Genomic DNA, 13,923 nt, shown 5'->3' on the forward strand with positions numbered 1-13,923 from the left:
TCATCTAATTCAGCATTTATTAGCATGCCAGATTCCTTTTAGAATATCTATAATATCGTTTGAAAACTCAAGACCTAAGGGGCTCACCACCTGATAACAGATTTTTTATAAAGCAGGAGCATTATCAGGAATTTCCTCCTAACAAATGTTTCAGTATCAAGACACGGAAAGATAGCACTTGGTTGCCAGTAACAAAGTGCACTAAAGTTACAAATGCAAACCAAGCCCTGGTCAATAATATTAACGATGGTGATTTTGTCACATGCCAAGAATGTCATATAGATCTTAGCATTATGAGGATTCTGTAGATAGCAAACGTCCATGGAATTTGAATTTATCTGTAGAATGCAATTGAATCAAACTGATGCTCAAGAGAGATTTTGTATATAATGTGCAAATTAGGCTTCCTAGTATAAACAAGGTCTATGCGAGTCCTTAGTGAAACACAACCATCTAAGCCATTCACGCAGCACTGCATTTTTTGTCGTTTCCAGGATGTATCTGGGTAGTCTCCAGTGAGTGGCATGGGAAGAAAGAGAAGGGTTAAGAGATTGAACAAACAGCGTGCACTGTGGTATCCTTTATTTAAAAACTGTGAGCTAACTACAGTTGTAGTGTTCTCATTTACCATTCTGATGGCATAATAAACTGGGAGAACATTAACACAATTTCAAGACATTAAAAACCTGTAGCAAACACACACCACACATGCGCACACACATGACAACACACATGCACACGCAGATTATAGTCTAAACACAACTAAGTGAAGAAAAGCTTCAAATGCTCTAAATCAAATTTTAAAACCCTTTATTATAAACTGTGGCAATACTGTGGCTATTATGAAAAAAAGTTGTAACTGCTTAAAAAGCAAAAAGAAAAATACTGGCAAATTTGAAACTAGCAGCAAAAAGCAGATAAAAATAGAATGGAAGGTAACATAAGACTAATATCAAAGTTCTAAAGTTGATACTGTGTAGGGTTGTACTGAAGTCATTTCAGATTGTTTCTTGAGGAACTAGTAAGAAGTCCCTTGAAATATGAAATTGCTGCACTTTACAAACAGTGGAAAATAAAACGTATTTGGAATGTTACACACACACACACACACAGAGAGAAATGTATTAGGCATATCAGTTTATAGTCTTTGTTTATGACCTTCAAAACGTTTATAAAGAAAAATTTAAGTGCCAATGTAGTGAAAGAAAAATTCCTAAAGATGCAAGTCTGAGTGCATTTATCAGGTCTAAGAATACATTTGAAGGCTGGGGGCAAGGCATGACTGATGAGCACATTCAAGAAGAAAACATCGCAGAACCCATAAGGTAGGTAGAGCTCTCTGGAGAGTGTTTAGAATCGAAAGCGTGTTAAACTCAGACTACCCCAAAGGAGATTCCAAAGTACGTGTGGTTCTGCAGCCCTTCATCAGTTGAAATCTGTTTCATAGTGGCCGATAAATAATTAAGACTAACTTTTCAGCAAACTGGTTTTTCATACATTCAAACACAAAAATCTTTACCACACATGAGAGCTGATATTCTAATAACAGCACAAATACGAATCCTGGTTTCAGAAGAAAAGCACATTAGCAAGGATCTTTTTTTTTCCCCCCACGGGTTCTTACAAAAATGTCTGAAGCTGCTAGACATCTGCGGAGAGGGGATAAGTTTAGATTTCCTACTGATTTTGGAAGAAAAGAGATTCTGTTTTCCTAAGGAAGCCAGCCATCCATGAACAGGGGACCGGTCTTCAGAATCTAAGAAGCATAATGTCCTTGGTGCTCAAACTGATGGCAAGTTCAGATCCAGAAAAACTGGCAGATGGAACAGGGGAGAGAAATGAAAAGTTTGAATGTATACAGTATACTTTGGAATCAGATGTGCCTCGTAAGTTAGAATGGCTCAACTGCTTTCAGAATGAAGTGCTGCAGTACTGGAGACGACACGGTTCCCTGGAATTAGGAGCTGGGAGAGACAGGTCTCCATCTCCAGGGACCTTCTGGGCTGAGCTGTGACCCCAGGGCCTTATTTGTCATGAGTGCTTTCAGTTAGGGAATTTATGACTTTACCCAGATAAAGATTTCTTTTGGTTACTTTCTCTTTAATATCAACTGATCAGGCAATTACTGGTAATTTCCCCAAATGAAATCTGGCTGTGCTAGTATCTTAAGATGCCAGCTAATTCACATTAATGCCCATCAATAGCTGCTGCTAGGTACCACCTGCTGTTGCTGAACAATCAACCCTCAAATGACCTAACTAGATAATCTATCACACTAGGTGCTTTTACTATCTTGGATTTTTTGAGCTTTAGAGAAATAGTCTTGGTAATTTCTTTGTAATATGACTTAGAAGCTGCTTCTCTCTGGCTTTGTTTCACTCTTCCTCTTCTTCCTCTTCCCCTTCCCCTTCCCCTTCCTCCATGGTCTCCACAATGAGCTCTGCTGTGCAAGTGGCTTCTCCAAGACTATTGACAGCCTTGCAGGTGTACTTGGCATCGTCATCCCCACAAACATCGCTAATGATTAAAGAGCAGTTCCCATCCTCGTCGTAGTCTATCTGGAAGTGGCGGGACTCCCGGATTGACTGGTCATCTTTAAACCAGACAACTTCAGGGTCTGGGTATCCTGCAGCACAGGGAGAGAACACAAGTTGGGAAAACTGTTATTCAGAATTTCTTATCAATTCATGCAAGCAGCTCCTAAGCAACCTCTATTGATTTCGGGAGTAAAGGGGAAAAAAAATGATGTTTTGGCCTTTAGCATCTCTTTCGAGATTTACATTTGGATATGGGCATATACTGTAAGTAGTAATATCCAAAACTCCACAAAAGATGCCATTTGCCAGCCATGTGGGGCTTGTACTAGCCACCTTTATACAGATCTAGAGTACTACGTGGGACATAGCCCTGACTCCAACCACACACCTAGAGCTAAGTATCTCCTTGGGTGAAAATAAAATTTCTTACCTTATATAAAAGTTGAACTTAACTTTAAATTAAAAATAAGAGAACAAATGGACACAAGAGATCTTTTGGGGGTGATGGAAATGTTCTAAAATTGGATGGTGGTGATTGCACAATTCTGTGAATTTACTGAAGATCACTGAATTGTATACTTAAAATGGGTAAATTTTATGTTATCTAAATTATAACTCAAAGCTGACAATAAGCTCAATAATACATAAGTTAGAGGAGCTGATAATATTGCTAAAAAAAAAAAAAAACAATATCTTAGCCTGATCCAAAGACAGATAATCTACCTACTGTAGATAACTGGAAATTGACCACATTGGTTAGACTCATTTTATGTTATTAGTCATGTTTCTGCAAAGTTCAGCATTTAAAAAATATTTTTAAATATATACATCATACATATATGTATGTGTCCTATGACATACATGTCATATATGTGTATGATGTGTATGTGAGATACACACATTGGCCTTTACAAATATATAATGATTCTAATGGACTCTTTCTTACATTTTGGAGAAATATTTTTACGGGAAAAAACATTCCAGCCCCATCCAGAATAAAAAATTACACCTAAGAACTTAAGAATTCTAACATTCTTTTCAAGTAGATTTTGTTTTTATCAAAACTGCAGCCATATGCTTTAATTCCTCCCTAGTGCTCCAAAGTTATGCAAATATGAAGGAAACATTCCCAAAGAGAAAAGTACAAAACTGAGATCACTGTGTTGTAATAATTTTTAAAAAGGAAAAAAGAACTTTAGAAGACCCCCAAGACAGTGGTGATGGTGAGAATTCTGAGCATTGGCCCCAGAGCTTTGAGCAGTACCCCCAATCTGCATACTTCCACATTAGCAAAGGCAACACACCCGCCTTTTTTTTAATTGAATGGAAAAAGAGAAAGATGATGATAGGCACTGCATTTACAAAGCAATTTTAATGACAGAGGAGAACTTTCTTCATTCTTCACTTTGGGTTACTTTGCCCAAAAGGCAATATGTAGTCAGTCATACTACTGGAGAATCTTAGATCGTGGGAGGCATGATTTGTTCTGACTGCTGTCCTGTGCTATGCAGCCTTGGGAAAGTTGCTTAATGAACTTCTGTGCTTTATTTGGTCAGACTGAAATGGGAGATGACCGTTCACTTTGGTTGGCACAGAACAGTCACAGACTTGAGACAAAGAATCCAGTCTTGCCCTAATCTTTCTGGAATGCTGCAGTCTGTGGAAACTGAAATTTTTGTGTCACCGACATTGCTAACTTCTCAGGTTCTATGCTAAGATCACTTAAGTTCCCTGGAGCTCTAACAACTCACAATTCTATGGCCTCATTATTCTTGGCAGGCAGAGAAGCATGGGGAAGACGGCATAAGCATCTGGATCCCAGCTCCCCTCCTTTTGAGGTCACAAGGCATGCTCACTCTGCACTTACCAATGTCACAACTTTTCCCTTGACTGCATGACGTCTTGAACAGACTTACAAGGTTTCCCCTTTTCACATATGTCCTCTGACAGCATCCCCAGAACTAGCTACTCAGGCATTAGACATCATCTTAAGAGCCTAAGGCTTGGGATGCCTGGGTGGCTCAGAGGTTAGGGACACCTGAGTGGCTCAGCGGTTAAGCATCTGCCTTCGGCTTAGGGCATGATCCTGGGGTCCTGGGATCAAGTCCCGCATCGGGCTCCCTGCATGGACCTGCTTCTCCCTCTGCCTGTGTCTCTGCCTCTCTCTGTGTGTCTCTCATGAATAAATAAATAATCTAAAAGAAAAAAAAAAAAGCCTGAGGCTCAGAAGAGTTTAGATCATCACCCAAGGTCACAGAGCCCGCAGATGAGGAGCTGAGCCACCAGCTCCCCATCTTACACTCTTCATGCCAACCTTCCTTTGAAACCTCTTATGGGCAGTTCACATGCTTCCCAGAAGCTTGCAAAGCTCATTTCGCTCGGCATGTTCCACAGCCAAACAGGTCTATGATAAACCACTTTTAACTTGAGTCTAGAGGCTGATGTAAGTATGTGAACTAGCAGAGGCGCCCCAGGTGAGTCACTGAATGGCACCAGCCTTCAGGAAATGGAGTGGGAGCAGTGGGCCGAGTCCTCCCCGCCCAGGTATCCCCGCCGCCTGGCTACCCGTAACGGGCACAGCGGGGCCCACCAGCCCGCCACACCCCTTTTGTAGTCCGGGGAAGACTAGCTAAAACTTACCTTCAATCTTGCAGTCAAATCTAGCAGCGCTTCCCTCCACAACTTCTAAATCACGGATGGTCTTAGAGAAATAGGGTTTTACATGGGGCTTTTCCTCAGCAACAGCCTCAAGGAAAGCTTGGGACACATCTTCTAGGAGATGGGGAAAGGAAACACAGTCAGTTCTTCATTCCCTGTTCTCTTCCCTGGTGTAAAAAAGCTGACTTTTTTTTTTTTTTAAGTTGATATAATTCAGCAATTAACGCAGTTTAGAGGACTGAATCAAGCATACCTTTCTCCTGAGGACAGGTTGGCCTGCTGCCAGATGGTTTTGGCAGGAGAGAGAACTGTGCCCAAACTGCGGAAATGTTTGAACTCCCCCCTTCCCTTATGCTGACACATTGAAAAAGGAAATAATCTTTAAAAAGGATTTTTGGCTGCATTCCATGCTGTTTCAGGATTCAGTGGAGGATATCCAAGGAGGACGGAGCACTCCGGCCTTCCCGGTCTCTGTCCCCACTTTGCCCTCCTCCTGCAGTGGCAGGCTCTTTGCCTGCTCCTCAGGAAGGAGGGCCTGGGTCCTAGGCACGTCTTCGACTTGCCGGGAGTTCTGGTCCCCACGCTTACGCCGCCTTCACAGTGTATGACCACGGACCAGGGATTTATGATTGGTCCGGGGATAAGCTGTACTTGGAGGGGACCCTGTGCCCTCTGCCTTCCCTTCAGGGTCACCTGGGGAGCACGGATCAGGAGGGAGCAGGCCCACGTGTCGCAGACTATGCCCCTGGCCCCGTCAGAGCGGCCCGGGGGACACGCAGCCTGCCTTTAGGCACAAGAGGAGTCTGGCCCCCCGCTTCTCACCTTGGGAAACGGAAAACACCAAGCAGCGGGGGGTGGGGGGGGGGTCTCTGGCCAAATGAAGTGCCTCAGGAAGACCAGGGCCAGAGCCCACATGCACCTGGAGCAGGACGAGGCCAAGGCCTTCACTGAGGAGCTGGCCAGGGCAAGCGGCTGACCCCACCGGTCTGCGGAGGAGCCCTGCCGCACGCTCCACCCCATTCAAACGACCCGCTGCACCATCATGAAAAGTGCCCAAATCAATAGGGACTGCAGTTCATTTTCTTTAAAGAAAAACACAAAGAATACGGACGGATGTTTTTTTAAAGAAGATAGTGCTCTCTGCGATTTTTATGTTTGCCTGTCCAAATACCAACAGCACTTTTGTAATGAGAGAAAAGGAAGCTTTTAATGAAGTCTTTGCTGATTCTTATGTGAAATATGGAGAAAAGAGCAGCGGAGGTCATCTGTTTCTGTTAAATAACTTTCCCTCTGAAAACAGTTAAGGTTGGACCCTTAAAGAGGAACCAGTAGACTGTAATAATTGTTGTCAGGAGGCAACCTAAAATTCATTCTGAATTTAACCCTTGTCGTTTATATTATTAAAAAAGAAAAAAGAAAAAAAAGAAACTCCCCAAAGCCTCCGCATGTCCCTTCCGTAACCCCTCCTTTCTCGCCGACTGGCTAGACAAGAATCTTCTGGAGCTCCTTACCTTCAGATTCTAGTTTTTCTGCGTTGAGCGGGCTGGTCGGGGATCCTGTTGAGGATTTCCTGCCACTGAGCCCTGAGATCATTGCCATAGAGGACAGTCTTCCGATGGCTCTCACAGCATTGCCCGTTTTCTGGAAAATAGGCAGCGGGGGTCGGGGTCGGGGTCGGGGTCGGGGTCGGGGGAGAAGGGCGCGGCCGGGAGCGCACTGGGCCCGAGCGAGGCCCCGCGAGCCGAGGTGCGGCGAGGAGCGCCCAGCCCTGCTCTGCCCGCGCGCTCCGCGTGTCCGGGGATGTGCGCCGATGGAATGGGGCCCAGAGCGATGTGTGCGTTAATGTGACTAAACAAGGTCAACATGAGACAAAAACCCTTTCATACTGCGCTTCAACTCCCATAAAAGGGATAGTTTATATAAAGCAACTGCGGCTGAGACAGCTCCAGAGACTCCCTGCTGACGGCCGGCCCCGGGGGCTGTTTCTCGTAAAACAATGATAGGGACCGAGCTGGGGAGTTAGCACAGGACCCAGAACAGGCTTCCTATGGACTTGGGGCAAGTCCCCTGTCCCCCGCCCCCCGCTTCACTTTCCTTCTCCGTGGAAGGGGGGCTGCCTGAGGTCACCTCCACGGTCTCATTAGTTCTGTTAATGATTGCACACTCTGACGGCCGAGGGCGGGATGCCGGGATGCACGGGGCCTTCAGGGCCTTCGGGGCAGCCTCTTGCCGGGGCCGGGCCCACCCAGGCCTGGAAGGCGAGGCCCGAGGACATGCGGAGCACCGCTGATTGGCTTTTCTGAGGGGAGAGGCCTCGGGCAGGACAGGGCTGCCGCTCTCCGATGAGGAGGCCAGAACCCGAGGTGAAGACTCTGCCAGGCGAGGGCCGCAGACCAGGACGTGGCCCGGGCCACAGCACCGGGCCTGGGTTGCCCCTCGCCCTCAGGTCCCACAGGCCCGGAGGTTTCGGCCCCTTCGCACGTCAGGGCGGCGGCCAGGGAACCGCGTGTGTCGGCGTCCGGGGCGCCCGGGGTGTCCAGGTGCGGTGGCCCGGAGCGCCCGACTGGCTCGCCGCACAGGCGGCGCTTCCCCGGGCCCCCGTGGGCTGCACACGCCCAGGCCTTGGGGTAGAGCCCCCCGATCTGGGGCTCCCTGGAAGCCAGGCTATTTCCATCACGGGCACTAAGGACTCAGCGTGTGCACGCACTTCACGCAGAGAACCGTGGCGACCGCAGCTACTCCTCTGTCCCCTGTCCCATGTGTCCCCCCCCCCCCCCCCCGCTGTGGACTCTTCGGACGTGCCCCTCCGGCCATGCGCCCTTTGGCCCGTATCACTGAGCTGTGGTCACGTTTCCGGCCCTCGGTCACCAGGCTGAAGCCGCGTCACTCTGAACAGAACCCAGGCAGCCCCGGGTGGAGGTGACTAGGGCGGGGAGAAGGCGACAGAGGGCAGCCGACCGAGCTGGCCGCGTGCAGAGGCACCGTGGCCCTGCAGAGAGCGTACCCGCACCCCGGGCGCCGGCAGCCGCGCACGCTGTGCTGGGGCGGGCCGCTCCCCGAGACCTCAGCCATGTGTCTGGGTGCCAGCCTCGCAGCCCTCCCTGTGGCGTGGACCTCAGGCCGGGCCGTGCCCCCGCAGAGCCAGACTCTCAGACCCAGCCCTTCCGGCGCTCCGTTCTCTTTACCCAACAAGACTGGTTGGCCTGGGCCAGGAGCCTCTCACCTCAGTTCATTCTGAACAAAGGGACATCACTAGGCAAACCAGTTCCCTCCTGTGCACCTCAAGTTCTTGAACCAGAAGATCTGACTCTCCCTACAGCTCCAGCCTTCCACAGAAAGCCTGTCACGCACACACGTGACGGTGCAGCAGGGAACACTCCCCTCGAGCCCGTGGGCTCCCTACTTCCAAACGCCTGGGTCGTGACCAATCAGGACTGTCTTCACTTGTGCGGTGTGGAATAAGGAAGTCTTTCCTCTTCTTTTAACAAAATGACGAATATGAAGTTGCCAGAACAAGGCAATAAGGGAATTAGAATATTCCAGAGAAGGGAGCCAATACACATTAGCAAACAAATAGGCTACAAAGAGGGGGAAATTTTCTATCAGACGTAGTCTTACAGCATATACTTTCTAAAATGGGGAAAAGTAAAAAGTGCTTAATAAGGAAAATCTTAAAAATAACCTACATCAGATTCAATCTTTGGGAACTGATTTATGAGGAAAAAAAAATCAGTGGAGAAGTTGTCAGAACTGGAAAAGAAATCCATCTGTATGTTCTAGACTTCCAGTTTCATGCCTTTGAGCTGAAAACTGGTTGCTGCTCTACAAAGACACTTAGAAATCTTTGGAACATCAAGAAAGGAAGTTTCAACTCGCTAAGTTCCATCCTTATTTTGAGAAAGTCTTTTCCTTGTGTGAGGACAATTGCCAAGGCTGGGTCCCTGGGCTCCAGGCAGGCAGTGTTTGTACTGGCCTCCCTAAGGCCGCACAGGCTCCCTCCCTTGGGAGAGCCAGCAACGGTGACTAACCAGCCTGGGTTGCCTGGACTGAGGGGTTTCCCAGGATGAGAGTCTTTTGAGTATAAAGCTGGGATGGCCCCTGGCACACTGGGGCCAGTTGGTTACCCTAGAGCCAGCCAGCCATCACCACCCTACGTAGATACCAACAGCTCTGAGACTCTGGTTTCCCCTGAGAAGCGCCAAGACTGATGGCCAAGAGTACTCTCTGCTACGTAGAGTCAAAGTTTTCTTCTCTCTGGGCCCACGGTCCACGCTGAAGTCTTTGTGGGTCTCAGAAAGTAAAGACGGCTGCCCGTAGGCCTCTAGTTCCTAGTCCTCTGCTTCAAGTCTTACAAGCAGAAGCCGGGTTTATCCTTCTCCACTCTCCCTCAGTGCTATCGTTCACATCTTTTTAAAATTATTTTCCACATAAATAAAAAACATGCCTTCTTTCAGCATAACTTTCCTCTAAGATCAATGATACGATAATTCAATGACACATTACCTTATAGGGATCTGCTCTCATGCTACCTCCTTCCTCCCGGGCCCTTTACGGAGCCCACACCAGAACGATAGCACCTGTGTCTGCCCTGGCCCTTCCTCTCCACCGCTGTGTACCACTGTACTTTGCTCTGCCCTGCCACCCAGAACCTCAGCCGCTCTGGAGGGAGCCCCCTACTCCCCCTTAGGTGTGCTAAGGTCCTGGTGTCACGGGTAAAAACGGTGGATGGTTAGGTGCAGCTGAACCATTACCAGTGAAATGATGCTTCAGGGACATCGTGTGCTGCGTGGGATTTTAGAGACTACTTTTGCGTGTCATTTTGTAAAACCCAACCACTGTTTTGGTGGAAAAACCATTTCCAAACTCTGCTGCCTATATGAAGATAACAAAATTAAGGTTCCTCCTCAGAATTCCGTCCTTTTCTTTCCCTTCTCACATGCAGGAAACCTTATGGCTAATAACACTGTTAAGAACTAGAAAAAAATTTGAGTGATTTAAAATATCCGCACAAATTATGGTTCCCTGACCCATCGGACTAAAAAAATTCCATTTATTTCCTCTCCCATTTCCTTTTCTCTGCCCTGTCCCCTGGGTTCAGGTCCTTCCTGGCTTTGGTTCATCAACAGATGTGTCGATGCTCCCAGGGGACTTGAGGGATAAAGCTGCTTCTTAACCTACAGTGTCATCCAAGCAAAACCCAGTGAGACTGACTGCACTGAGGACCGCCACACCCCCACACCAGCCACCTTATCCACTCCAGAAATACCGTTATTTCCTTAAGATCTACTGGCCACAGGGTCGTTAATAAAGCCAACTTTGATTTTGTGGACCCCTTTCTGTTTTGTTTTAAGAACATTAGTTACTCTGATTTCACTGGATCCTAAGGATACCGGAGGGTAAGTGACACAGGTGTTCCAAGTCACCTAGCACTTGAGGGGGGCCGGGAGGTCCCCCTAAACCTTCACCGGGGGCTAACCAGGAGCTGACCCTCCACTGTGGAGGAGTCCTGGCTGAGCCACTCAGCGGGGAGCAGTCCCTAAAACCCACACACCCTAAGTCCCCTCTCCTCCCCCCCCCCCCAGCCTCTGCTGCTCTCAAGTTCTGTGTTGTACTCTTTGAGGGGGTAGAGACTACAGTTTAGTCATGCTGTATGGCAAATTGCCAGTGTCCCAGTTGCCCCTAAAACAGAAATTTCCTTCTTCTCTGCCACACAGGCAAGTTTTAAATGCCCCAGTTCCCCCTGCTGTGTGGCTAAAGGACTCTGCTACTGTCAGGATGAGGTCGTCTGCGCCTTCTCCTCCTCCTGTGCTGTTATCTCCTCTTCCCTTGTTCTAGCCCATTTTCTATGACCACTTTCAAAGTCCTGCCCCTGGCAGCATTTCATCACAGCCATATCCAACTCTAGTGTGACTGGCTCCTTTCTCCCATCCACACTCACATATATGGCTATGTAAGGCTATACTGATAGTTTATGATGCTTGGTGTGCATTATGTCCTTTTATGTCCATTTGCTTCAGTTCCCCGTCACACTATACGTTCCTTGAGATAGAAACCATGGACCCTCCAATAGTTCAGAAATTTTGTATACTAATAGCGATAATACAAATAAAATAGCTGATGACAAGTTCTCTGTGGTTTTGGATGACAGTTTTTTTTTTTTTTTTTTTGTATCTGCTATTAATCAGAGGCAATTCTGTGTCATTGTTAAGACTGGACTTTGGAGCCAGGCTTTGGGTTTGAATCCCCTCCTATTTACTAGCTACGTGATTCTTGGTGACTTTCCCTAACCTTTCTCTGCCTCGACTTGTCTGAAAAGTGGGGATAATAGTAGTACCTGCCTCCCAGGACTAAAAGACTCCCTGCATAGAAAGTGCTCTGAATGTTCCCTGACATGTAGCCAGCCCTTCATATGTATGAACTACTGGTATCAGTTTTGAACGCCTAATACGTGCCGTGCAACACGCTCAAGGCCAGATGAGGATCACTTCATATAATTCTCCCAGCAATGCTGTGACGTTGGCTCCACTACATCCTCCATTTTACAGGTGAGACTATGAAGGCACAGCAAGGCTGTCCCTCGCCCAAGGACACACATAGTAACATACAATCTCCCTGGATGGTGGGGACCATCTCTCTCTCTTTGTAGACCCTGTGCCCTCCTTCACTGTAAAGAAATGTAAGGCCATCCCACTGCCTTTCAGGAGATTACATCCTCGAGGGTTGCCAAAGAGTCTTCAAGGTGACATTGCTCAACCCTGGCCACCAAGACATGAAATGTCAGGCTTGGTCCCAGTCTATTTCAGAAACATGCATTTTGGGATTGAGAGTAGCTCGAAAAAAGCAAATGTGAGGTGCAACATCCGAGTCCAAGGTGACACCCTCATTACCTGCCATTTCCTTCTTGCCATGTATTTCTTCATCCGGTCCTTGGAGAGTTTCTTGGCTTCCATGTTCTTGGTGTCTTTCATGAGCCAGGGATGCTGAAGGCACTGGGTACAGTCCAGGCGGTTTCTGATGGAGGCAGAGATCAGAGGATTTCTGAGCAGGAGGGGACCTCAGAGACTGTCAGTCAGATCAGAAATGGGAGGTCACCTGTCCTTGGTCACACAGGGCAGAGCCCAGGGCTGTCTGTTCCCAGTACATCCACCATGATCACAGGGCCTTTTCCTCCCTTAGTCTAGATTACACTGGCTAGACCCAGAATAGGGAAGTGTTAAGGTCTAACCACCAAGTAAGCAATTGGAGTCTTATGACCTTCCTAGGTCTAGGAAGGGTGAGGGAGGACACATCTGGGAATGGTATTCTAGGGTGGGATCATTCTACTGGTCACATAGGGACAGGGGGCTGTGGACGCCTCATCTTCCTGTCTCCTTGTCTGGTGGAGGGGAGAATAAAACATTAGGTGCAAATCTCTGAGAATCACTGAGCTTTCGTGTCTTACGGTGTGGTCGAGTGTCCAGTTTTCCTCATTAAAACTCGGAAGTATGTCCTACATACAACCTATGAATTAGGACCACCTTAGAAACTGCACTCAAACTCATTTAATCCTTCTGAAAGCTCTGGGATTCTAGAATAATTCAGGGCCATCACTTTCATTGTAATCGGACTAATAAAGCCCAAAGAACCAAATGCTAACAGACATAGAAAAAGGAGTAAAAAGTAAATTTGCTAAGTATAGTACAATGTAGTGATCTTCAGATAAAGAGATTATGGATTATTTAAATTTTCCTATACCCAAATTTTCTACAATTTACATGTATTAATTTTATAATAGAAAAGTATTTTGGGCAGCCCAGGTGGCTCAGCAGTTTAGCACCGTCTTCAGCCCAGGGCGTGATCCTGGAGACTTGGGATCGAGTCCCACATCGGGCTCCCTGCATGGAGCCTGCTTCTCCCTCTGCCTGTGTCTCTGCCTCTTTCTCTCTCTCTCTCTCTGTGTCTTTCGTGAATAAATAAATAAATAAAATCTTTAAAAAGGAAAAAAAGTATTTTTAAAAATGCTGATAGGTGAAGATTTCTGGTTGAAGAGGATATTTAATGTTTAATGTTTCTGGTTTAAGGGTTTATGGGAATCGAGTGTCTTGATAATTGAAATCAGTTTTTTGGTGAATCCATTTTATGAGCACAGAGGGGTCAGCACAGCTCATTACTGAATTAATTCAACGTCAGATGAGAAAACCGGGTATAGACATAACGCCTGTTCACCAAATCATCAGTGACTCAAGCTTGATGGACAAAAGCCACCCTGGACCAGTGTTAATAGGAAGGTCTGCATCTCCGCGAAGCACTTGGGAGTGAGGCTCGCTCCCGCTAGGAGGGAATCTAGGTCCCCACGACACCCAGGTTCTACCTGGGCCATGCCCACTTCTGCTGCACAGGCTGTGAGAGCAAGACGCTAAGGAGGCCTCACTGAAGGAGTGTAGATGGAGCTTCTGGAGCAGTTTGGCCTGAGGTAGCTCAAAAGCAATGAGAAGCGGACATATTACCAGAAAACCAGAGCCTTCTGAGAGACCCTCCAATGCTGTACTTTGAGCAGCCGTGCTCTTGATCCCAAACAGCATTTCTCCCAGAGCGGAGCAAGATGACCGGGACCCTCAGGGGTCCGTGGGCCGGGCAGGCAGGATAGGGCTTTCTCCACACAGTCACCTGGCTGCTGCAGCCACCGCCTGCAGATCCAGCCGCCCTTCCTCTGGTCCTCTGGTCCCCGCCTGTTCAACACCACCCACCC

At 47.4% G+C, this 13,923-nt stretch overlaps 1 protein-coding gene across 21 annotated transcripts in view; it reads right to left on the minus strand.

Annotated features, from left to right (window-relative positions):
- Nucleotides 1–565: 565 nt before the first annotated feature.
- Nucleotides 566–13,923, minus strand: part of MYLK (myosin light chain kinase) — a 268,280-nt gene continuing 254,922 nt past the window's right edge. For 11 of the 21 annotated variants that reach the window (XM_072725216.1, XM_072725199.1, XM_072725233.1 and 8 more), the window contains 4 exons: nt 12,083–12,206; nt 6,707–6,836; nt 5,178–5,309; nt 566–2,626 (listed from right to left, as the gene is read on the minus strand). In XM_072725216.1, the coding sequence (XP_072581317.1) occupies nt 2,376–2,626; nt 5,178–5,309; nt 6,707–6,836; nt 12,083–12,206 (637 nt within the window). In that variant the 3' untranslated portion in view covers nt 566–2,375. The remainder of the gene's footprint in view (nt 2,627–5,177; nt 5,310–6,706; nt 6,837–12,082; nt 12,207–13,923) is intronic. The other 10 variants (XM_072725225.1, XM_072725226.1, XM_072725207.1 and 7 more) reach the window with 1 other exon arrangement.

This window comes from Vulpes vulpes, chromosome 1 (assembly GCF_048418805.1).
Source record: "Vulpes vulpes isolate BD-2025 chromosome 1, VulVul3, whole genome shotgun sequence".
Taxonomy (NCBI): Eukaryota; Metazoa; Chordata; class Mammalia; order Carnivora; family Canidae; genus Vulpes; species Vulpes vulpes.